This window comes from Tribolium madens, unplaced genomic scaffold (assembly GCF_015345945.1).
Source record: "Tribolium madens isolate multiple individuals breed KSU strain unplaced genomic scaffold, Tmad_KSU_1.1 Scaffold_2;HRSCAF=44;Tcas5.2_LGX, whole genome shotgun sequence".
Taxonomy (NCBI): Eukaryota; Metazoa; Arthropoda; class Insecta; order Coleoptera; family Tenebrionidae; genus Tribolium; species Tribolium madens.
This window is the reverse complement of record NW_025400995.1, coordinates 3,824,683-3,851,397: the sequence shown is the minus strand read 5'-3', so window position 1 is coordinate 3,851,397 and position 26,715 is coordinate 3,824,683. Positions and strand designations below refer to the sequence as shown.

At 33.4% G+C, this 26,715-nt stretch overlaps 1 protein-coding gene across 1 annotated transcript in view; it reads left to right on the top strand.

Moving 5' to 3' along the window:
* Positions 1-22,319, top strand: part of LOC123006258 — a 68,738-nt gene extending 46,419 nt beyond the window's left edge. The window contains exons 2-15 of the mRNA XM_044400607.1: positions 4,493-4,797; positions 6,318-6,479; positions 7,928-8,111; positions 10,868-11,011; positions 14,179-14,294; positions 16,989-17,172; positions 17,347-17,475; positions 17,773-17,912; positions 19,679-19,862; positions 19,917-20,158; positions 20,207-20,710; positions 20,755-20,883; positions 20,929-21,073; positions 21,125-22,319. Of these exons, the coding sequence (XP_044256542.1) occupies positions 4,683-4,797; positions 6,318-6,479; positions 7,928-8,111; positions 10,868-11,011; positions 14,179-14,294; positions 16,989-17,172; positions 17,347-17,475; positions 17,773-17,912; positions 19,679-19,862; positions 19,917-20,158; positions 20,207-20,710; positions 20,755-20,883; positions 20,929-21,073; positions 21,125-21,341 (2,595 nt within the window). The 5' untranslated portion in view covers positions 4,493-4,682 and the 3' untranslated portion in view covers positions 21,342-22,319. The remainder of the gene's footprint in view (positions 1-4,492; positions 4,798-6,317; positions 6,480-7,927; positions 8,112-10,867; positions 11,012-14,178; positions 14,295-16,988; positions 17,173-17,346; positions 17,476-17,772; positions 17,913-19,678; positions 19,863-19,916; positions 20,159-20,206; positions 20,711-20,754; positions 20,884-20,928; positions 21,074-21,124) is intronic.
* The last annotated feature ends 4,396 nt before the right edge of the window (positions 22,320-26,715 follow it).

Genomic DNA, 26,715 nt, shown 5'->3' with positions numbered 1-26,715 from the left:
ACACAAGTTCATAATAGGCACTCTAAGCCGACACATCACAAAACACTTTACTTTTAATTGACTATTTCGAGACAAACAAATTTACCGAAGAATTTGCGAAGCGAGACAACAATACCGCCAACTTCAGACCCCCACCACATCTCAAAATCAATGAACATTCAAACATTAAATACTCCGCAAACTTCTCCTGTCGAAACCTTAATTCAGATTAATTATTAAAACTGAAAACTTCCAACCTTTATGTTTTCATAAGCAGAAGTTTTCGTTCAAACAGAACTTAAATTGTTTTCAGGTAATCATCTAATGACCCGCAATTGTGTAAGCTTCATGCCGATTTCTACTCATCCTCTTTTGCCTCAAACTGTTTGTTCTTTCATCCCTTTGATCAGTTCTTTAAAGCTTTGAAAAGAAATCACCATGCAGAAGTCATAATAGCTTTTTTACATTTTCCACGGGACAAACAAATTTTGATTTATATTTTTTCGGTATTGTGTATACTTTCTTTCATCGAAAAATTTGTAAAAAGACTTTATCGACTAAAAACACGTGCGATAAATACGACCTTTCCACCTTTTATACATTTTTGCAGTAGAAAAATATTTATTTTTAGAACATTCAGTAAAACATAATTCCATCTGCCAACACTTTCACCAACTCCAACTCACGTATTTCGAAAACTCATTTTATCGGATTTATTCCAACATACTCTTACAGAGTTCAGTCTCCTAAAAACAGTATTCTGAGTATTCATCTTTTCTACATGATTTAATGAAAACTTTGCACATCTAACTGGATACTAAATCTAAACCCAACACTATGTACACACACAAACATTGATCGACAACGCTAAGACAATACATCTCAAAATCAAATTTCAATATAACTTTACACATAAACAATCACGAACTCCACTTTAACTATAGCCGATGAATAAATTTCACATTTACTAGCTGTTATTCTGCCTTTTCAAATAATACGACTATAATTTATCTTACCATCTCGAATCCTATCATAATAACTAGGCGAATTCCCCGAAATATTAACTGGAAAGAATCAGAAGTTTTTTATAGGGCTCTCAAAACTTTTTAAGAAAAAATATTTTAAATGGAGTTTGTGACATAGACAGTCTTACCATCCATGTCGTAGTTTTTCACTTAGGAGGAAAAAATTATCTCAAAAAATCAAAAAAACTTTATAACTAATTAATTTAATATCTGTCTGTTCAGAATTTCAGCATATTATGTTTTAAGAGTAAGAAGAAATGGCTCAAGGTGCTTTTACAGTCAATTGTGATGATAATTACGCTCTTGCGTGAGCATTTTTAGACTCCAATCATTTGAAAAATCTCCTTCAACGCTAGTTTCCAGCTATTAATAAAAATAGGAGAGTCGTGCATTTAACAAATTTTTCAGGTGAAATGTCGAATAATTACATATTGTTGGACTTGTACGTGCAGAAAATCACGCTACACAAACCTCGAGCCTCGAGCCTCGAGCAAGGAATTTGTCACAGCACGAAACACACCAAGGGTGCTCGATGTTACCACCTTACGGTATAAATAGGGTAGACGTATTTCAAAACAATAGCTCTCTAGTTTGAAAGTGTCAATCACCTTTGGTCTAGATAACATACTTTTTCACTTTACATGAACAAAGCGGAAAAACAGATTCAAAAAATAAAGGGGGATTTTACTGCAAGGGTTGAGTTATTTTTCTCATTTTTGCAACAAATGATTCGATTTGAAACTTGAAAGACAGAATGTTTATAATTGTTTCGAATAATTGGATTTGTTGTAAAATATTTATATATGTTCTGCACCGTCTTATGTCTCTAGGCTAGGGAATATGACAGATTACGTGAAGCATAAGTGGTGGAATCTATGAATACTAAAGAGACGTTAAAAAATTGTATTAAAATTCTCCAAAGCGCTCATAGTTTCCGCTTAACGTGTATGTTTTTCGTCCCGTTTTCAGGGAAAAGATTCAACTAAAAGTTCCATAATTGCAAAAGGGAAGCGGAAATTATACGGCGTGTATCTCAGTTAAATTATTTGGTGGCTTCTAAGGGAATCCCTATGTTGTGTTGTTATAAGGCTGCATTGTGGGCATGTCGTGCTAAATATTTTTTGCCCCTCGTGAAAAAAGCTGATTTATTATCAAGATATCATCAAATATAATCCTGTCATCTATTTTCACGTCCCAATTCATTCATGCAAAAATCCGCAATCTGCAGATCTCTGTCTCCCATTCAATAACTCGATTACGTATGACACTAATTTCATTCGAAGCTAAATTACAGAAAATGTCACATGGTTTTTGTCGATGTTATCTTCTTTTTAATATCAACATATCACTGACATGGTGACTATTTGACACGGAGTTTATTGATCAACTTTTCTTACTCTAATCCGGAAAATTTCAATTTAGATTCGAGTTAGATGATTCGTAATCCCTTTTAAGACAATTCCGGACTAACGAAAGGGTGAAGAAATATCAGTCTGGTTGAGATTTTCTGGTCAACAATTCATTATATTCATCCGAATTGGATTAAAACTTTTGGGGTGGCTCTGATTTTATCAAATATAAAAGTATCGCGTGGAGGATAAAAAAGTTCACCTAGTTTTAATGGTCCTTTTGCTTCGCAACTTGAAACATCCTTCCTTCCTCCTTCGACTTTATGGGACTTAACAGTAAAAGAACGAGAATTATTACCCTCAATTTATGTGTTGCCTTAAGACGCAATTAGAAAATGCCATTGAAAACCTAACATATAAGATGTAAACAATGTGTCCGCAAAAGCTAAAGATATCCGACTAAGGAGACATTCAAAAAATTTATATACTTTCAAGACTAAAAGATGGTATACACACGATCATAAATCATAATAAAATGTTTTAAGTCTGACACTGCCTACTTGTTTATCTCCGAATTCACTTCACTGCAACAAACTCGAACGGAATAAAAAGTGTACTAAACTAACTGCCATTTGCATTCTGTTTCATCTGCTCTGACAGGTTCAAGTGGAAATCAATTTAATTTGGATTTACTGAACTTGCAACAGTTTCAGCTATTTTTTAATAACCTGTGTGAAAACATGAATTCAAAATCGGATTGCTATTTTCAAATAAAATTCTATTTTGTGTATTGTTTAAACAGAAAGTTCAGGTTCTACGAGGGAGATATAACTATCAAGCAAATGCCTCAAGCTACAAATTTGTCACGACTCGATGTCGCGCACTCTAACTTATACAACTTTGTCAAATTTCAAAATAGGACTCTCTGCTTCCAGCTTGATCTTCTTACAGACAAAGTCACCAATGAAGGTAGTAAATAGGTCAGTTTAACTATGATTTGAAAGAGTTCTCACAAATATTTGAACTACAGAATGCTTAGTAGCGTAACCAACTGTTTGACTTTGACAAACTAACATCACATCGAGGACTACGCAAATCCTACGTTTATGCGGTTTCCTACAGATTAATTACTAATTAGTTCCACTAATAGCACTTGGAATTCAAAATATGCAACAAAACCTAATCAGGTTTGTCAGATATTCTTATTTAATAAGTTATTTAGTAAATTTTTTTGTTGTGCAAAACTATAAAAAAGCGAAGGTGACTTAGGTTTCAACTCCAAATTATTTTTTAAACTTCTAAACCGCCGATTACGGCGAAACTAAAGGAGTTTTTGCAAAAAGTGAAACACCATTGTGACCAACGACAAACACTCCTCTACAATACGGCATATAGGTTTGAAAAAATATTTTAAAATTTGTAAATTTATCACTTACGGCGAAATTTGTAGTTTTGGATGCAATATAGGCAATTTCAATTTTATGTTATTAAATTAAACCTATATTTATCAAATTTCCGAGTATAAAGTCTGAATGTTTTTACCAGATTTTTTAATTTCTACATTATTTTTAGGAATTCTTGTTTAACTTTTTAAAAAAGATTTATGCCACGCACTAAAAATAATTCAATTCAATTCAAATAATACTGTTGACCGCACACAATTTTTTTGGTGTAGAGCTTTAATCACAAAGCTCGTTACTTTGATATACTAGTCTGCTTTGTACTAATTATTGCAAATTAACAGAAGACTAATCAACTTGTTTGACTGATTCTAGATCGTAATAATAATTCATCTATTCTTGAAATATTACTAGAGCAGAAATTTGAGTAGATTTCATCTTGTGTCAGTTACGTTTGTTGTTTTGTCGGCTTAGTTATTTAGTAAAATATTTGACAAAGGAGCTTTTTCTCGTCGTAACAATTACTGAATACTTCATAATTATTAACTAATTTGTAAAAGCAAAGCTCAAGCATTTTGTGCGTCGACGCACTTTCCAACCAAGACCAAAAGTAATTATTTTGGTGATACGGGAGATCAATGTTGGAATGTAGAAGCGAGGGTCGAACGGATAATAGCATAGATTTAAATCTCTTTTGTTACGAGTAAATCTTTCTCTATGCATGTTTTCTCTGTTTTAGGTTCGCTTTATTGAAAGGAAATGTAAAACATCAAAGGTTTTGTATGGAAATCACGTCAAACGAAAAGTGTCGATGTTGTTTTACAATGGACTTCCTGTCTAATGTCAAAATCAAATTGGGATTGTAGAAAATGGCATTTTTTGAGGAGTGAAGATAGTGTGAAGTTTTGAAAATAAGGAGGAAGCCACTCATGGCTTCCTCAACATCGGCAAGCTACGCACTCCTTTTATGGTTCTTATGGTTCCAAAATCTTCCGCCCATTTCTGCCCAACTCATGTGGACACCCATATACGTAGGCGGAAACAGTAAGTAAAGCTTTTAGCAATGTACATAAATATGATTCCTTTAAAGTCAGAAAGACGCGTTTATGCAATTTTAATTCCCCTCTCTGTTTCCGAGATATTTCAGCTCGTATTTTTAGATAGAACACCCTATATATTATTAATAAGGTAGGGGAAAAATGGGTAGATTTTGCGGAATTATCTAGCGGATGGGCTTGGAATGAAGCTAGCGTCTGTCACAGGCATTACATATGGGGTGGTTGATTATTAATTGAGTAAGGAAACTGTCTCAGTTGCATGATAAATGACGTAACGAAATAACGGAACATTTGCCGGGTCTTTACGAATCATAGCATGGTCGTAAAGTGAGCATAAATTTCAGGCAAAAAGGCAAATGCACTATCAAAATCTTATCAGTGTGTTAGATAAATTTATAGCATAATAGAAAAGCATTTACACTTATATGGTTCAATAAAACGTTCAGAGAAGTGGTGTAGCATGTACGAGTGCGAGAGGTTTTTCAATGCCAACAAATAATAAATTTAATTAACAATATTTGGAGCGTCTGTTATTGTCAGTAGCCCTAGGGATGTATAAAGAGAGCATTTGTTGTTTTTCCTAGGACAATTAATTAAGCCTCCCTTTAGACTATTATTTCCTTTAGTTATCGGAACAACTGGACTCTGATGTCATTATCATGACAAACAGACTCCTCATCTTTGCCTTCAACAGCAGACCCAATACTTTGCTAAGTTATTATCTAATCACTACTTATAAATCTGAGGTCAATTTTTATTTATTTCGGACTCACACTGCACTAAATAATGTCGCTGACATGTAAATAAACAACTGATCTCTTTGAAAAAATTAAACCAAAATCTATATTTTATGCATGCATATAATAAATTTTCAAAGTAAATTTATTTCCGGTTTTAGCGTATTTTATTTCTCGTCCTTTCTGCGTATTTCATGCGTTCAATTTTTGTTGTTTTTCCCCTCTCGTCGGCATGGATTGTCTTAAAATGACTTATTAATGCGCAAATTTAGGAATAATTTCCAAGTAATTTTTATTGAGTCACTTTCAGGATTTTTTCATCGATGTTATTTATGAGGCAGATTTCTTTTTTTGGCATATTTTAGTTGAAAAATAGCCCTTACATCGCAACATAAATTGCTTGACACTCCGATCCATCACTGGCAATTTCCCCTAATGAAAGAGATTTGTAAATCATAAATGAAATTTAAAAAGTTTATTTAAAGTTTGACAAGGGGATATAAGAAGTTAAATTATTGAAAAAATCAGATTGGAACAATTTACGAAATTGAAAGGAAAGGTATTCTACGTTTCTTTATTGCCTCTTTTATTTGCAGTAGTATCACTAGCTGGCGCAGTATTAAATTGCTTGAATTTTAATCAAATTTTGGAATATTATCCAATAAATTTGTTACATTCCAGCAGAACTCTTACAATCTAAATTGCGCTCACCGATCCTCTTAAACTCGGATGTAAGACCAATTTTAATATGCTCATCAATTTTTTTCAGGTCAGATAGATTTATGGACGCAAGAGGCGAAGGGTTGTTCGTGCCCCTGGAACCGAACCGACCACCAATGTGCTTGTTGCGTGCCAGATGGGGGATGCCATTGTGGAAAAAGTGCCCCAAATCGCTGCACACAATGTGGTCTGGAGGAACACTGCAATCACAGTATGTAACATCACCCTTAATTTGATATTTGCAATTTTTTAACAATTTTAATGGCACGCGAAATAAATTCCTGCAATAACACAAAAACAAAACATAAAATTGCTCTGTCTTTCTGAATATTTTACGCTGAAACGAGAAATTTATGTTCTCTTATATGAGCTGGAAGCCACAACTCCAAGCTCTATCACCTTCTAAAACCGGGTTGTCAAATACACCACACAAAATTTTTAATAATTATTTAGCTAACGATTTCATTTGGTCCAGTTTGTAGCTTTATATACTTTTTAATAAAGTTTTTGCTAGAGTTTAGTGTCGGTGTTTAATTAATCATCAGGGGTTGAATGAAAGCCTTTAGCAGCTTGGTGTTCTCTTATACATACATTCCCCATCAAATGGGCTATAAAATGATGTGACAAGTTGTGGGCGGTATGGGGGCGTGCATCAGTGCAAATATCCATTTTGTGTACTCACAAGCTCTCTCGTTTCCATTAAAAACACTCATTGAACTACCCGGTATATTAATTAAAAGCATTAATTATATACTTCGTTATGGCATTAATTAGTAGCAATCAATTTTGATTTTCAGTAACTTCAAACATTTTGTAACGTAATGTCCGAGAAAATTAATGATCAACCCTAAATGTCAATTAACGGTATTATCTAGAAATGTCACATTCGTATTAATAAGCTGCTAAATTAATATATAGCGTAAGGCTCACATTGATCTAGGTACCAGCGAAGACTCAATCAAAATCATTCAGACATTCCTCAAACAGCATACTGGCAAAGACCCTAACTTGACACCAATTAATTAGTTGCTGAATCGGAAACCGAAAGACGCAAGAAATAAGATTAATGCCACGAAAACGCGTTATCCCACTTCAAATTTTCTTGAGGAACGCTAGGTAAACACGTTTTTAAATTAAACCACACGGAATTTGTTTCTTGAAATTATTAAGTGCTTTAATGCAACTTCAACGAGTAAACACTCTAAATAAAATATAGAATAATTAAAGTGCAGGATGACGCAAAAACATGTTTCTCAAGTTCTAGCATATTTATTATTAATTATAGAAAAATACAACTCTACACATTGTTAAAAACTCAGCTCTATGTTTGATATAATTAATTAATTGCTTTTCTTAACTCAAAAAAAATTCATAATTTTTATTTAATATTTTATAGGAATATTTAGGAAGGGTGTAAAACCTGTCATGGACTTCCGGTACAGTGTTGTCACGAGGGCTTTATATTTCGAATTTCCGCGTTGTTAATCAGTGTTGAATTATTGTTTGTGTTATTTTTAATTTGTCATTAATAAAAAGGCGGATTATTTGTAGCGCACGTACGTGTAATGTAACTATCAATGCGGGATTAATTAATTATGTTTGTCAAAATGTAGTAAACGGCTTGTGGTGTGTGGTTAATTGGTGAATTGTTTGTTTCAGTGTGTAATGTGACGATAATTTCAAGCGAATTGATGGCAAGGTCCGGCAAAACTTTCGGCCAGATTAAGTCGCCCTCATTGGAGGGCCCCGACGCCTGTTGGTATACATTTATTCCATCTTCAACTCAACGAATAGAAGTTCAGATTTATAGACTTGTAAATGCTGGGAAACATAACGGCACCAGGTCAGAGAAATAAATTTTACTGTTATAACACATGGTGTTACAAAGTTAGCTAACATATTATTCAACCAAAATTGTCGCGAATGCGAATATTTCGAATTCGGATTGTTCCAATTGTTGTGAGTGAGTTTAGTTTCAGGTTTAGCGGCATACCGATACAAATCTTATGTCGGTATGCCTGGAATATTCTAAACTTTTTAATACAGGTTATTTGATTTGATTCACAAATGGTGGATGCGCCGGGAGTTTATTTGAACATTTTATTTGTACACGAGCCCGAGTTTAAAATAATAAATACATTTTGTTATTTTAGTGTTACGTTAGGGATTTTGTTGCATATAAACATTTCAACTCGCCTCCAGGCTCTTATATTTACTTGAGTAACTAATTTTGCATCAATATAAATTATGTTTTGTTGTCTTAAAATCAAAAATTTGAAAGCTTGTAAATGTCGATAATTTAGTTATAAGGTAAGTTCCTTGGCAAACAAAATTTTTTTTCAAATGATTGTAAACATGTTTGTAGCCGGAAGGGTGTTTTGAAAAGAGTGTGTTTATGTATTTACAAAATGACCGACACATTTCACTCTAAAACTAGAAAATTGTTGCGTTATTTGATGTCTATTTCGTTTTTTCCAAATGATCTGACACATTTAAAGCACTTAAAATTTGAAAATTTTATCAGCGGTTTATTAAACATTTTAATGAAAACGAATTGAAAAGTTGACTTTTGTTTTATGTTGGAGAGGAAATAACATTTTGTTTATTAAACATCAAGGTTTCAATTTAAATTACTGTTACATATTAAATATTTATTCAGTTTCAAATACAATAGTAATTACAATACAAGTTGTAACAGATATTAATTTTGCAAACCACAATTTAAAAAACTTCTAATAAAGTAGAATGTTGAAAATTTCCGCGTCCGATACAGTTATAGTTTCATTGAGTACTTTAGCATTTTTCTCGTAAACTTTTCAAGTTTACAATTGTTTCCAGTATTTTAAGTGTTTCCGTCGTAATTTACGAGATGAGCAAAAAAATTGACCATATTTTGCTCTCTCAGAGTGTAACATATAGCCTTTTTCTAATTGTAACGCTCAGAAATTACTTAGAGGCGAGCAGGTGCAAGCTTAAAGAGCGTAAATCTAGCAAACACATTGTTTTTTGATGGTTTTCGTTGGTTGACTAGCTGTAAAGAATTCGGTAATAAACGGAACTTCACTCAAGTTCTATTTGCTCCATTCTTAATAAATTTCATAAAATGGAAACAATGAAAAGTGTTGTTTCAAATTAGCATATGGTTTAAAATTTACAATAAAACTTTATTTATGACACAAATGAACTTTAGAAAGCTTTGCCATTTGGAAGAGTGAATTCGCATCATGAATGGCATGTTTAATACTTTCTCGGGGATAATGATCTGCCATAAAATTCTGGCTTCCGGTGAGCCACCATTGTTTGATTTAGAGGGCGCAACTTACACAATACGGGAGCTTTTTTAATTAAACACTTTACCGCAGTGATAAGAATTTCTTTTTACGCCTCGTTATTTTTCTGGGTCAACCGAAACATCTCGGCGACGCAAAGAAGACATTTCTTAAATTTACAATCGCTTATCAAGATTTAAAATAAATATTTTTGCAATAAATACTGTTTTAAAATTACAAAAAAACATTGAAAATAGTGTACCTGCTAATTCAGTTTAAACTTTTGTCGAGACTTTTGTAAGAAATCCAATTTAAATAAAATAGTTTTGAGCAAAAACACATTTTTAAAATTCCCGGTGATCTCTTTCACCAGGACCCTTATATTGGCCAACGTTATCAACCTGTCTCCGCCTTTTAAACGAGACAAGTATGTTTCAGTTTTCAGGCAAACGACCCGCCCTTGTCTCATCTCCTCTTTTTCAGTAACCGCATTTTCTAACCTTGCACCTTCCAAAGCCCATAACAATTCTTCGAGTTATTGCGTTTCCTAAAGCTCTTCTCAGAGGAAGGAAATACCAAGATATATATGACAAGAAAGTCTACTTTTGGATGATATATTTCAGTTCGCTAATATTTAAAAAATATGTCTGATGTTATCGTACACTTGTCGTTTCCGGTTTTAATAATTTACTAAGTAATTAGTTCCGGTATTCATTTGTTTGTAATAGACATTAGTTGGTGAAAAATTCACGTCTCAATTTGGGAGACAATAAATAAATATTTGAAATATATCGTATTACTACACGTTGCTATCCCACAGGAAATTGTATTGTTGCTCGAGATAGGGATATATTTAATAAGTTTTTTAGGAGGGTTGAAGATGCCGCGTTTTGCACTCAACAACTCTCGCACTATCGTACTACACTCATTTATTTTTAGGTAAAAATTATTGATTTTATTCGAGGGAAACACTTAAAGTGCAAATACATTAATTTGCCGTGCCAGTGATAATTACATTTCTTCAGAAAAGGAAGTCGGCAAAAATGGTATTCTGGGTTCCGCATGAACAATTTTTTACACAGATTCTAACTAAAAATAAATATGTAGTTAAAATTGTTTTTAAGTAGAATTAGATTAAAATGCTTTTTGTTGTGACGCATTCAAAAGTTTATTCTATAATAGGTAACAAATACAATTTGGGAGACGTTCGCAACAATCCTGGAAAATAAACTTTTCTCTTTTAATCCCGATTTGAGTATTTTACTCTCGGGTAAAAGCTTAAGACCGCGACTCCAATTAAATATTCGTTGGCTAAAGTAATTTTTTTCAGTTGTGTGGGTGGTTTTCTGCAACTTGCCGGAGGGACCGAGCCACAATATAGCCCCGGTGACAACCAGATTTGTGGGAGTAACGAAAGATATGCTCCGCCAGTCGTTTTCTTCGCTGACGATGGATTGGCTACGTTATTATTCCAGTAAGTTGCTTTTAATACACCAAGACAATTATATTTCGAAACAATAGTGGAAAAACAAAGGCCAACTTTATAGGAAACAGCTACTCGGAGCATAAATAAACCTCAACAAAATTTTAAACAGTCAACAAGTTGCCCTGAGCTCGCCTTATCACCAGATAAATCATATCGTCGTTTTAGAAAAAATCTTGGAAAAACTCGAGCATTCTTTAAAACGTGACAACAGCAATATTAAAACCTTAATTTGGAAAAATGAGAAGATCCGTAAAAAACACTAATCTTGATTAAAATATCTTTTAAACTGTGCGGTGGACTTTTTTAATTTAACTGTCTTAACCTGATTTTTAATTTTTTTGCCACATTTTCTACAATTGTTAATTCAAAATTACCAATAATAATGGAAATTGAGATTTTTTACAGTGCCTCGAACCACAAATCATCGACGCTCATAAATTACAATGTCCTGCGTTTTAAAATTTATCTTTTAATTTTGTTCGCTTATTCAACTGTTAAATGCGGAATCACATTTTAGACAAAATTATATTTATGTCAGCGGCCGACAGGCAATCTAGTATTAAAAAAATCTGGTAAAAATTTACTTTGAACGGATTTTGATAGTGGTAGCTATATATATACGGTTTCCCACCACCATTTGTTGAAATATCGTGGGGTAGTGTGGGTTGAGACGAGAAGAGTGGGGCGAATGATTTAAAATAAACGATTTTAAATCGTTCACCGCTTGATACTAAAATATAATCTGGCAAGATAAAGTCAGAAACAAAGTAGATACAAAATAACTGCAGTGCTTGAAGCTGCTCGCTGCCGTAAAACAATGACATCATAAAACGAAAAATTAAACGAGAGCATAACGCATTGAAATATTCATGTCGGTGGAAATTTGAGTAATTGTTGTCCTTATTATATATTTTATGTGAATTTGCTATTATTTTGTTTGCGGCATTTGAGATTCCTTAGATGAAATTTGACTTTAATGTGAAAAAGCACGCAAACAAAAATATCACAGCGAAGTGTTGCTTGGAAACTAATTGAAAATAATTTTATGGTCCAAACTGGGTGCAAATTTCGGGGTTAATGTGTTTCTGTTCAGCTAGGGCATCTGGTGTGACTATTGGGTTTGAATGCTCTTCAGCAATAAAGCCCTAATTTACCTTGAATTCTTAATGAGGTCCTCTGAATCCGCAACGTGATCGATATAATAAATATTTCGCAGAGCCATTAATGAAATTGGGGTAATTCAACATTGTCGTAATGAAAATTTTTTGATAAAGCACAAGCGAAAAAACAAACTTTTCAGATTTCGTTATGAGCTCGAAGAATCCGGCAACGATTTCCAAAGTTTGGCGAAAATACAAAGTTGGAGAAATAGAAAACGTTGCGAATTCGCAAGCTCACAAAACTAATTACAAGCTCGCTTGACCCTTTCCTACAATTTTTATCGCATTTTGTCCACGGCGTACAATGCAAACTGCATCATAATGAATTTTCCTTAGTATCCCCCAACGTAAATAAATTTGCTATTATCTCATTACGTGCAATTTTGTATTTTATTTACGTCAGATCTGCGTTTTTTAATTATTATTTTAGGTACTTTCTATCTATCGTGAAATTGCTGTTTTGTTAGTGTACGTAGCGGCGGTATGTTTTTGCAGCTGCTAATTTCCTTATCCAATTTCTGTTTATCCCGCAAGGCACATAATTTCTGTAGTTGGCTTAAATGTATCTATCTAGTTTAGGAGTCTTACTACTTTTACATTACTACATCCTATCAAAGAACACGACTATTGAATAAAGCTCAAATAGCGAAACGGCTAAATAAATAGAAAAACCCATAAACGCAAATAATTAAATGACAGCAAATTACATTTATATTTTCATTTATTTTCAATCAGTTGCAATACTGACCAGCCAACCCATTAATAATTACTAACACACTATGGTCGCACTGCATTGCATTCTTTAAAAATCATACAATTTTTTTAAAACAGTGAATCAAGTATTTGTTTATCTGGTTCTATAAAAAATTATCAAATACAAAGTGTAAAATGTATGCAAATAACTGCCATCTTAAAAGATTCCTAAATTTTTAAAGCCTAAACGAAGTTGGAGCGTTATAGTACACCAGAGCAGAATATAATTGACCTAATTTATTCAACGTTTCCTCCAACTCCCTGACCTTATCTGACCGGGAAAAGAAATAAACAATTTACTAGTGTAAATAAAAAAACAATTGCCATGCGTGATTTTAAATTAAAATAAGGATGATTACTGATTACTGATCAGTGATCACCCACAAATACCTTTTTTATCTCTTATTACAGCAAAAACAAGAATAAAAAGAAAGAGAGAAAACTATTAATGACTGTTGACTGTCGTCTGCATTCTACACTAATCTAAAACTAAACCTAATATTTATATTACTTATTTTGTTCGATTAATTAAAAGCTTTATGTACTAGTCTTTATAATAAAATAAATTTTAAAACACGTATTTCCCATTTAGTAGATGAGGAATTTTACGACAAAGTGAACAGAACACCCCTAAAATGGTTTTTATGAACTGAACGTTGTTTCAAAAATAATTTAACTTATTACTTAGAGGGTTTCCTTTATAAATAAATGAACCAAATGTGTGAAGAAAACATACAGATATTTTTATTTGTTGTGGAGAAGACCGATTTGGTTACTAACGAGGGTGAAAACTCGATTTGTGCGAAATGATTGAGTGCAATTGGGAGCTAAACTTGTCTCAAATAGCATTTATAACTTCTTGCTTTTGATAATTTGTCACCCTAATCAAAATTCCCCGTCCCTTAATAATTTGATTTGAACTTTTTATTAGATTATAATAAAATTGTATAAAAGGAAATGGAATACCTCAAATGGTCGAGTTTCGACGAATATAGAGTAATGAAAGAGAAGGTAAAGTTCGGATGGTTTAAGTAATTATCCTTTTTGCGCGGCCTAATTGCCTACAAATTAAAACAATGTTACTTCAGTTTAATTACTTTCATTTACGCCGGCAAATATATATGTTGCATTAGTTTAATTAAGAAGTAATTAAAGTCGGGGCTTAAGACCAACATTTACATGTTGGTGAAGGATAAGTTTTTTATGTTTGAGTGATTAACGATTTGGGGATTTTATTTTCAGGATAACAGAGAAGACTAGGCGTTCCCAATTCTTGGCATATTTTAGTTTTACATCAATAAATAATAGCGACGGGTTGGGGTACCAACCGCGAGGAGGAATGAAGCTCCAAAATACAGGTAAGCAAAAATATTAATATTCCTTGTTTGCCCCTAACTTCCTTCAAATTTCGGCCACAAACTTGAGCTGTTACGTAATTTATATGTTAATTTATTATAAGGAGCTTTTTCTTATAATAATCTTATTTAAAAGACACCGCCATTTGAGGAAACTTCCAAGGTGAGGAAGCACAAGCTACTTCATGAAATTTTACGCATTTCTTGAGATGGGCCAACTTCAATTTCTCCTCTTTTTAATTTTTCACTTATACCTTGCAATAATTCCGCAGCTTACACCGAAATTGTTTTAAACTCGATTCGAGCAGCCGTTGTTATTGAACGAAACTTTTGGTTGTGATTGAGTTTTAGATTAGTTTCGAAAGAAGTCATTAGAGATATGAGAAAGTTAGTTTTTGGAATTATCGGATACTCACAATATTTATCTTCAAAGCATTTCATGGTGCTCCTTTAATTTCCTCACACAACACCCGCCAACAGAAAAAATCACTAAATGAAATAACTGCAATAAAGAATTTGCTAGTTTACATCAACCACACCTCAAACTTATCATATAACAATATAACGAATCAATCCTTTTTTAACAATGATTTTTGAATGTTGGTGAAAAGAAAAAATGTTTTCTTTTCATTCTGATCGTTAAGGTTCTTATTTCGTGTGATCTTCTCGTTCAGCTTCTTGTTGCTTTTTAAAAAATCGAATAGATTTTTTTTTAATAAGTGTCTATACTAAACGTTTTTGAATCAATTTCAAATTTTATGGCACTTTTGCTTGAGCGGAAAAAAACTCTTTTTGTTCAATTTAAAGAGAGTGTCGTAAATATTGCCTTAGTGGTAAGAACGTGTCGTTCTTTTATTACGCGAATATCATTTTTCATATGCACTTTGCAAACGAGAAGTACAAGTGTGTTCAGATTAAAGCCATGTCTCTGAAAAAAGCGCCAGGTGTTTCAAGCTTTCACCTTCGCACGTGCGAAACGCTACCTAAATATTTTTTTACTTTCTATTTTATAATCGTATTCTTTTGGTTGATATTTGCTTTCCCCTTCTGTTTGTTTTTTGCGGTATGGGTTGATATTGGAGGCAACCCTTTGAAAGGATGGCGTGTCCTCTCAAACAAATTATTTCGTTTTAGTTCCAACTTCGGTTTAATTAAATTTGTTAAATTTATTTCCGGACAAAAGCATCATTGAAATAAATTTTATGCATCCGGCCTTTAAGCAATTGATTAAATCTTTCAGCTTTCTTCTCCGACTATATAAAACAATTACTCTACGCACCAAAGGAAAATGTAATCGCAGCTCGACACGTGAATCGCCAAATTAAACCACAATCAGCACATTTTCTCTGCAAACAAAGCCCTTTCTAGTTTTTTTTTACTCTCAATGCTGACAAAAATGTGTTACTTCTATTATTTTTATTAATTTTTTGAAAATTCATAGTCAATTTATTACTGTCACTAAAGTTACGTGGGTGACTTGGATTAGAAATCGAACAGAGAAAGCAGAATTCAAAGCTTGCTTTTCAACTCGAAACTTTGTGATAACTCTTCATATTTAGATAATACATTAGTTTTAACAAATAATCAAACAGTAATAAGTAGAGTTAATTATTGTTATAACCGAGTATTAGCTTGACACCGCAAAGTCGGTTTTCCTTTGTTGGAACTTCCTCTTACACAACGAACAATTTCTCCAACTCAGACCACATTTGTAGCACCCTTAAGTTTTCACAACTTCTTATTCAAAACTCTTTTCATTATTAAAACTCACTTTACTCGCCTTTAGCCCGAGATGTTTGTTTTTAATATATTTCTTATTATGAAATTTTCTACAAGTGTTTATAAATGACTAGAGCTTTTATTTCCTCATAAACTTACACCAACATTTCAAGTGATTGATGCTATTTTTTACATAGCGCAAGTTTGAACAAGTTGATAAACGGTTCATGCTCAATCCGTTCTATACAAGCAAGACAAAGCGCGTATCATTGCGCTCCACGCAACGTCCTATGTATTTACGCTTAAACAATTGCACCCCTTTCGTATCACTACCGGGGTGTTAGGAGTCGGAAGACAACACTTTAAGTTTCACCGAAGACAAAATCGATCGCAATAACTTAGACGAAGACAGTTTAGTTCGTCTATAAATTTTAAAAGTGGCACTCACCACTTAAAAATCTCATCACACAGTACCAGTTGCTAACCTCGGACTTACCGACGTTCAACTTTGACAGATTAACTCGTCTAATGTTACTCTAAGTTAAAATCAAATGCCATTCGTTTATTTTGAGAATACCAAGTGTTTGGGAATTAGAAAATCGTTCGCTTTTATAAGATATAAATTTTGCTCGGCAGCAATATCTCAAATAGTTTTCTCGTTATTTTTGGCACAGGGTGTAGAGGGTGCGGCACGTGCTTATAAAAATAAGAGGAAAAGTTTGACGCCTTCGACGTTAGATATAAATGACGATTTTATATATTTTTGTGTTTTATCCAAAATTCGGTTATCCGAAGTTTGTTATTTGTTGTTAGAGCAGAGAGTGTGAAGTTATGTTGCGGTGTGAGTATTTGAAAAAAGGCATTTTGTCGGAATGAGAAAACAGAGTTATAAACTCGGGTCACATTTGAGTTATCAGCTAGAGAGTCGTTATTTAATTATAGCAAATGAGTAAAAAGAGCATGTGTTGAATTTTGCAGATTGTGACTGGTTGTATCAAGATTTTGCTTGTAACAAGTCTGAGCAAGGAGGAGACCCTTGTGTATTGGCAAGTCCGAGTTACCCCGGAGTGTATCCACCCCATCGACAATGCAAATACCACATCACAACTAGCAATGAGAACATTCAAGTACGCATTAGTTTCACAGCACTACTGTTACCGCAGTAAGTTTATACAAGTTTTATCAATTTACTTCACATGGGCCTTTATTTGCGCAGCTAATAGAAACAAACTGACCAAAACAGTTGAATTTTGTTTAATTACTTTTCCCGAAAAGGCGCTCCAGATTTGGCGGCGGAGACTTAAAATAGATTAATAATAAAATGAACTTGTTACAGGAATTGCAAAACAGATTACATATCGATTTACCAAGGCTCGACAACAAGTAGTCCTCTGCTTACAACTTTATGTGGTAACCAACGCAAAACTTTAGAATATTCCGGATTAAATTTACTCATAGAGTTCAGGTAAACTATTAGATGGGACGTAGAAATTATTTTAGTTGGCGCTCTTACGACTTCATTATGACTATTCCCGACCGGAAATGAAACTGTACAGTCGACCCGAAATGAACTGACGACGTTCAAATTTAATTTCACTTTAATTTCGAACCAACACTTTCCTTCGCGGTTCATCGATTATCTCAAACCTGTCTGAAGGCGCACTTGATATTGCACGTATTATGGATCACTGAGCCGACCCCTTGCACATATTCTTAATCTTGAAATGAAATTTTAAACAACTTCAAATACAACTCTTTTCAGGTCCGGACCACAAAAACCCCACTTTGATTATAACGGATTTGTTGCCACACTGAAATTTTTCGAGAAATCGCACACCACGGAGGCTCCAACCACCGTCACTCACTCCACCGTAAGGACCACCATGTCCAATCTCATTCTTCGTGAGTAATTTTTTAATAACACGAACGAAATCTTTCTATGCTTATTCATACAGAATATTGTCAGGTTGTCTCTATTGTTCAGTTGAGTAAATTCAAACCCTACCTTTAACTATGTAGGAACCTTCATTTCATACGTCTACGTTCACCCTTCATTATCCTGCCAGCAGGTTGCCAAATTGTGAAATGTAAATAACAGCGAGAAACTAAACCTTGTGGCATATTTTATTCCGTTGTGGAAACGTAATTACCTTGGAAAATAACATTGCCCTATTCTTTTCTGGGCTAAAGCATCATACATTACCATATGACGAGGGGCCGTTAACTTGAAAGAAATGCTTACAACTAATTCCAATTCCAAAATAGTTCCATCGAAATTCCAGTAATTCCAAAAAAATCTAGAGAAATTCCAGTAATTCCAAGTAATTCCATTGTTTTCAAATTAATTCCTGTAATTCTAAATTAGTTAGTATAATTCCAACTTATTTTTCGTATTTCCAAAATAACTTCTGTAATTCCAAAATAATTCTGATAGTTGTAATAAGAAATTCAACGTAATTTAGAAAAGAAATTACAAGCACCTATTTTTAAGGTTCACTCATTAATAAATTTTTCAGGATTATATTTTGTCAGAAATGACAAATTAAGTTGTTAATTAATTACAAATAGTGCCCAAATGTATAAATTCTATTGTTAAAATAAGCATTTTACAAAATTAAATAATCAAAAAATATTTATTAGTTATTTCAAACAAAATTGTTTTACTGCGAATTATTGATATGAGGCTAATTCTTTTATTGACATTAAAATAAATATTATTTTTTTCTGTGGTCGATATTTTAGTTCAAGGAATTCACATATTCATCTGTAGTCTCTGGCGTTTTTTAAATATCTTCTGGTGCAATTCGCACTCGCTAGTCTCCTTTACAAATCTATAACATTCTGTATTTTTAAAGTTTACTCAATGAATTAATAGGTATTGGAATATGCCCTCATGTTTTAAGTTTCCTAAAGGTGAAAATTTAAAAAGAAAATGGATGAAAAGCATACATCGTAAAAATTTCATTGTGACTGAAAATTCAAGAGTTTAATAGGCGAACATTATCAAAGTTGTAAAATGTAAAGATCAACGATAGCTGATAAAAAAATTGTATCATGTCTATAAAAATCACAAAATTTTAGAAACGTGCGCCAAATGTGGTAATTATATTAACAAATTAGGTAAAAAATTTGTATCACAATTTTTTAATATTTCATGGCAAAATTAGTAAAAAGCGTTTACAAATAAAATCTCACACAAAAAATTACAAAAATTATTAGCGATTTTTACTTTATTAATTGGTAAGTGAAATTAACGTTAATTTGATATTTGTTGATTTTTGTCCATCATGGCATATGATTAACTCGTTGATAGCTATGACGTCACAATCTCTGTATTCCAGCTTATCGTTCGGCTTCGGTAAAATGGTGCACAGCGCCTGCGCAGCAGACTCAAGTACAACTGCGCCATCATTATAATAGTCATTTCTAAGTATGTAATTTCCGATAATTCTTAAAAGAATTCTAGTAATTCCAGAAAAAAATCCAGTATTTCTAAAAAGAATTACAGTAATTCTTAAATAATTCCAGTAATTCCAAATAACACCAAGCAATTCCGATTAAATTCCAAAATTTGTGAAACTAGTTCCAAAGATAACGGCCCCTCGCTATATGACAAAATGGATTGAATACAGGCAAAATTAAAATTTTCCACAATTGCAAAATTTTAGCGCTGAACGAGACGGTAATGTCGACTCCGGAGTCTTCAGGCTGTGACATTCTTATATCCGGAAATAACACGAGGTCTGGTCATTTCGATACAAGGGAACACGAATGGCATCCAATTTGCCGTTTAGTATTCCAAGGCCGTCAAACCGACGTGGTTCATGTTTCTTTCTTTAATTATCGATTAAGGTAAAAAATTGTGGGGCTAGAAGGGACACCATTAATCTGTCAGAAACGTTTTAGGACTACCTTATGTAAGTCCGTAATCGAAATAATAGACAATAAAGTTGAAGACAAGAGGAGCATCATGGACAGAATATGTAGTCCCGTCGTGAAACAAGCTCGAGATCATGACAGCCGTTCTGTCGAGCAAAAGACATACTTATCAACGGGCAACACTATGATAATCACATTTAAAAGACCCACAGCGCCACTCTCAACAAACGAGGCGGAATTTTTGGCCGGCGCTTATTTTTTTCACGATGGTAGAATATTCGTAAAGTTAAAGCGGTGTTGTAGCTGGTGTGTTTCAGAACAAATTAGTGGAACCATGCAGCCTAACGGTCTATGCGACGTGAAATTCAACGGAGTTAATAGTCCTCTTGCGGGCATGATAGATAATCCGGGCACTCAACACTTATACTGGAATATTGACGGTCCTTTATCATGCCGCCAACAGTTTGTTCCTAGCAGCAACCAAAGCATCACCATAAAAGTCCAAAGTATCGAGAAGATGTCGAAAGAGCCGAGCTGTGTGACACAATGCGGCGATAATGGCTGTCGCTGTGTTTCAAGCAGCCCCTTGAAAACTATTGATCATCTCATGCTCCTCGCCGATAACAATTTGAACATCGCTTGCCTCTGTGGCAGCTTTCAGAGCGAGGGGCTGCCGGTGAGCGCCCGTACGTGGGGCTCACTTACGGTAATCTACTCGGTCGCCCACTACACTTGGACGAAAAAGGGATTCGGATTTTCCGCGTCTTATACTTTCAATACCGACACGATTTGCGGTCAACATATCTACACAATCCATTCAGGTACGTCTCGACGACTCGCCACCGAAACTAAATTCCCTCCACAGGTGAAATTACGATGAAAAATCTGACACCACCGGAGAACTTAAACCACTTCTATCAGCAAAGCTGCACTTGGACTCTGCACTCCAACGTGGAACGCCAATTAGAACTAGATATTACTTCCAATCAAAACCGTAAGTGAAACCGGTCGCATAACCGGTTCTGATTTCTTCATTTAGGTCCTTGCACTGCTTGGAACATCAGTATCCACGAGTACTCCCCGACAAACAACCAGCATTTAGGAGACCAAATCCACACATTTTGCTCAAGGGATAACCACAAGCTCTATTTATTACCTTGGAAGTTAAACACGGTTGTTGTTAGGTTTGTGTTTTTTTTGGATCTTGTTTCCACTTGCTTATTTAATCTTTTCAGATTGTTTACGCTAAGTAGAACTTTACCCCAATTCAAGATAAAATGGAAATCGCAAGTGGTCCGCGCCAATACGCGATTTGTTGGAGCGCCATCTGCTGCACCCAATGCTGTGTCATCAACAGACTACCTTGAACCTAATTTTATGGGCCTTCTATATATGCTTTTAATCCTAAGCAAACTGTGTTTTTGGTGTGGACCTAGTGGATTAAATAGATGAACATTGCAACGACAAAACAACGCTCTAGTGATCGTATTTATTTGCACATGATGAATTAATGTTATTCAGAAATAAACATCTACCCTAGACAATGTAGACTACCATGCAGATTTTGTACTTATTTTAATTAAATATATTGTATATAAACGAAAAATATGCCTTTGAGGCTGTATTTTTCTAAACATCTGCTCAATTTGAATGCCAAACAATATACATCCAAAATTTAATAAACCAATACCAGGGCTGTCCAATACGTTATTTATCCTACCTTAATCTCCGAATGTCTGTGGTAAAAGTTCCTACAAAACTCACATTTTTTCTTCAATTTATTTTCTTATTGAATTTTGGATGTGTAAATGTCTATGATGTCTCTAAAGAATGATATTCATTCTTGACATATGTCTATTCATCTGTCTGTGATATAACTATTTGAAATTACGGTCACATAAAATCAGTAAATGTAAAGCAATAATCATACACAAAATTGGAAAAAATTGGATGAATAGGAAAAGAATGATAAAACAATGATTTTCCAGGTCAACTAGTATAACGTAAATGCAAAAATTTCAATTTTGATGCATTTTAGTAATCTCTAGTGAATTTTTAGTTATTAGAATTATATCATTATCGGTAGAAGCTTACTACTAGAGTATGAAAAAAATGTACTTAAGTACTTAGTTATATTTTTTTTGTTGTATTTTATAAGTATTTACAAGGAGCTTAAATTCGCATGCCACTTATTGTACGCGACATTAGCATAAGTAAACTTAAAAAAGGCAAACATCGCGATATAATCTTGAAATTGTAGCCTATTTTTTGTGCCGTTTTTGTTACAAATTGAGCAGCTGTTGATGTGTTAATAGCACTGCACAATTCTGTTGTAATGTTATTAGGTTTGTGTCAATTATGAGATATATTATATGAGAACACATTCTTCGAAAATGCATTTGTTTTGCAATAAACCCAACTAGCAACCTGTCTTTTTATTTCATTACCCCTAAAAGTGTCAAAACGGGTGATTCCTGATTTTGAGACAGTTATATCCCACAGGTGACACACCATTTGAATATTCCTTATGAAAGTCGAAACGACAAGATATTTTCAGTTACGATCAAATTTACATGTTCGCTGCACAAAGGCGCAATAATAATATTAGCATAACGCATTGTCTTATGTCAATGTTGCCATTCTGCTTGCGTTGCTTCGAAAATGGACGAAACTGCAAACAACTGATCGAATTTTCAACCACAAATCCCCAAAACGAATGCAACAGTCTTGAGAATATCAGAGGGGTGAAGATTGCAAAATTGGTAAACCGGTTCTAATTAGCACTCAAAAACCGGTTTTTGGTCTAAAACCGGTTATACTTCTCACACTACAACTAAAAATGGGTACTTTGTTTTTAAGCCGAATTTGGGTTAAGGTTCGTGATCGCTTCTTTTAAATTTCTTAAATACTCCGGAAAATGAGATGAACTTACTTTCTTATAAAATTGCACACCCATAGACCCTCTGCGAATCTACCGACATGAAGTAACCCTTCTTAAGAAGATTTAATCCAGTTTAAGCCGACAGTTGGGATTAGTCTGTTTACCGTTCTTCACCCACTAACTTTGAGAAACATTAAAGGAATGATTAGCGTTACTTTTCCTTAATTCATTGATTAAAACTGGAATCCAAGAAAACAGAGTTGTAGACATGCTAAAAAGTTCGTTTTGAAAGACACAAAATCAATATTTATTTTTGTGCACTTTTGTTTTTTTTTTAATTATTTCTAGGAAGTGCCGCTACTTGTCATGTTTTAAACGTGTTTCGAAGAAAACCGTAAATAACGGTAGTAATGCACCTGTCAGAGACGTAATGGGTCTGAATGCTTGCCTTCTGGCTTTTGATTATTGATAGTTTTCTTATTATCAACCTTCGTTTTCTTCCACGAATGTTAGATTTGAGCGATTCTTAGAATAAATCACGTCAATGTTCACAAGCCCCTAAGTTTTCCTCGCCAGTGATAGTTTGAAAATTAAATTTTCCTCGTTTCTAATTTACTCGGCGCCGTCGCGATGATTAATAAGTGCGCCCATTTTGTAAATTTTTCATTTATTCTAACCCTGCGGTGTAATGAATTACGTGTTGGCATTCGTCACATGCCTTCGGCTCAAGGATTATCATCATCAACTTTACTTTTTGTCAATCTAAGTTTTTCAGCAATTTATTGTTCGAATTTCTCGGTTGGTGTCTAAATGGGGAGATAAATGTCAACCGGTGCAAAAAACAAGACTTATACTAGCTAAACTCGAGCTGTAAGCGTTCTTTTGGTAGCGTAGTAACTTAACGGATCTCCTGAGATCGCTCACGTAGATTTGCTACAGCCGCTAAAAGCAGCCTTGAGAACCTTTACTTACGCTGCGGCTACGCTACTCCCCAAACTTATTTACAAAAAGGGATGACATACGTGACAAAATTCGCTATTTAATTAGGTTTAGCCGGCCAGAGCATACAACTAATTTTTAATTAAATTATCCTATCAACTAATAGTGGTCACGGAAGGGCGAACTGTTGTCTGTTGCCATGTATATTAAACAGCAGACTCTATGAATCGGCGAGAGATTATTATGGTCCCTTGCCTCTACCGGAGATACGCTGTAGGGCTTGCTAAAATGAAACTTAGGTTACACACACTAGGGATAAATGAGGTCTCGAGTCACAGCTCTTGATTTCATAGAAGCGAGAACAATCAATGTGAACAATAACTTCAAAAAAGCTATAAAATCAAAAAATCATTTTAAATAAATAAAGATCGGCTCAAGTTCCCATGTGGGAATTGTGGTCAAACATTACTAGCCCTTTCCACATTAAAACCAATATTTAAGATTGAAGCAATATTTAAGTTCTTGCTTCCGGCAGGCAGATGATTCGGTTCGACCTTAGGTAATCAGCAGTTATTCTCGAATTCTAATAGGGGAATAGGCATAATGAGAGAATATAAGCGCATAAGAGCATAAACATAAAAGCATGAAAGCTTTATTCATCGGAAATATTTTCCACAAAATTCTTCGTTTAGAAGTAAACAGTATGACCCCGGATTGAGTTTACAAGAGGAAAAAAAAAATCTTTAATTTTACGCCAAAACTCCAAAGGAAAAACTTTTTTTTTGCTTTACTTAAAACGAGCAAATCTGTAATTAAAATTTCATTATTCTAACTCGGTAGAAAAGAAAACCTCATTTTTCTCTTGATTTTGGACTTAAAATAATTTTTCTCTGCTTTTTAATTCCTATCACATTGGCGGTTTTATTATTTTGACAATGATGTCACTTTAACAAAAGAGTTTACGGAAGTTAAATAACAAAAATGTTTGTGAAAAGCATAATTTTAATAAATAACAACTCAAAGAAACAACTTTAAGATAAAAACCAAAATCATTTTTAACAAGTACCTACTATCAATTAATAAATTAATTAAGTGACACATATAGTTGTCAAATAATTAAAACCGCCAATGTGATAGGATTTAATAACACAGGGCGACAAAAAAGAAGTCATCTCGTGACAACTTGATCATCATTTTGTTCGTCTCAGTGAGATTTATCTCATGCACTAAAAAAAAATTTCAAAAAGTTCATATACTTTGAACTAAATCATTTTTTTCTAATTTAAATGAATTTAAAATACTTATTACTCAATAACTATTAAGCCAATTTCCTTCAAATAAAGACCATTCTAAAGGGATGGACTTGCCCTTTAGAATGATATTCAATTTGAAATTGAATATTGGCAAACTTTTCTTCGAACAGTGTTCGAAGATGTTCAAAGTAAATCGAAGTAATCTAAGAAAAACCCTACGAGTAATTTTTTTTTCTTTGTCACCATCGTATAGAGCATCTTTTTATTAATAAGAATCCAAATTTTTAAAATAATATACCGAGTAGTTTTTAAGATATGATTTTTTGAAGTTAAGGTTTGCTGTTCAGGTATTGCGCCATGTAGGAGAAATGCATGTTAATCTTACTTAAAATTGCATTTTTATAAAAGTATTTGTTTTAAGACTCTTCTTTTGCTTAAAAATGGTCAATTGCACCTTCTTTGTTCTAAGTAGAATAACCAAAAACTGTTTGTTTACTTAAAAGAAACAAAGAGTGTCTGCGTACTAATTAATGCAAATAAAGAGTTTTTTTGTTCTAAAAATGATCACTGATCAACTTCAAAAAATCATATCTTGAAAACTACTCGGTATATTCTTTTCAAAATTTGGATTACAACTAATAAAGAGATGCTCTACACGATGGTAATGATGAAAAAAATTACTCGTAGGGTTTTTCTTAGATTATTTCGATTTACATCGAACTTCTTCGAACACTGTTCGAAGAAAAGTTTGCCAATATTTAATTTCAAATTTCATATCACCCTAAAGGGCAAGGCCATCCCTTTAGAATGGTTATTATTTGAAGGAAATCAGCCTAATAGTTATTGAGTAATGAGTTTTTAAAATTAAAATAGTTTAAATTCATTTAAATTAGAAAAAAAATTAATCAAAAGAAAAATTAACTTTTCAGAATAATAAATAATGTTGTAAACTCAATCCGGAAACATACTGTAGATTTTGATTATTTTAGCTTTCACTACAGATTTTCTCAATAAAAATTTATTGAAAACAATGATCTTTTTTATATGATATGAAATTATACTTTCCAATGGTACAACAGAAAGGAGCTATTGATAATAGATTTGGAGTTATTAGCTTCAGGTACCGAAAATCAAGTTTAGTTATTAAGAAATTCGAAATATCAGTAGCGTAGCCAGAGATAGAGTTTACAGGAGGTAGTTACCTATGTAAAATATTGCGGACACACATTTAAACGTGATTTCAAAAAACACGATGTGGTGTGAGCTTAATTGTCATTAAAGATGATTTTAATATGATAAAGTCAAAAATATCCAAGTTATTAACTCAACTATAACTTCTAAACGATCAAGAATCTTGCAATTTTCGCAACGCTAATCGATTTCTCGGAACATTTTATGCATACATATGTGTTATATAACATTATAACGTTTAAGGTACAGTTTTGCCGCATTTTACAAAATAGAAAAAGGAAAATATGTCAACTTCGACATGACATGACAACTTCGAAAATAATTGAATACAAAATTTCAATTTTTGAACCCCCCGCTGCACCTCTGCCAAGTATAATAGGTTAATTTTCAATTTTCGAATCGTAATCCGTAGTTGAATAATGATTTTAGGTTTTAACGTCTCTAATTCCACTTTTTAAAGTGGTATCCTTAATAAGATTTTTAGTGAGTTATGTTTAATTGTAAACATAATTTGGTTTGGTCGTGAAAGTTTATCTTGTTTGTGATGAAAGAAACAAAAACA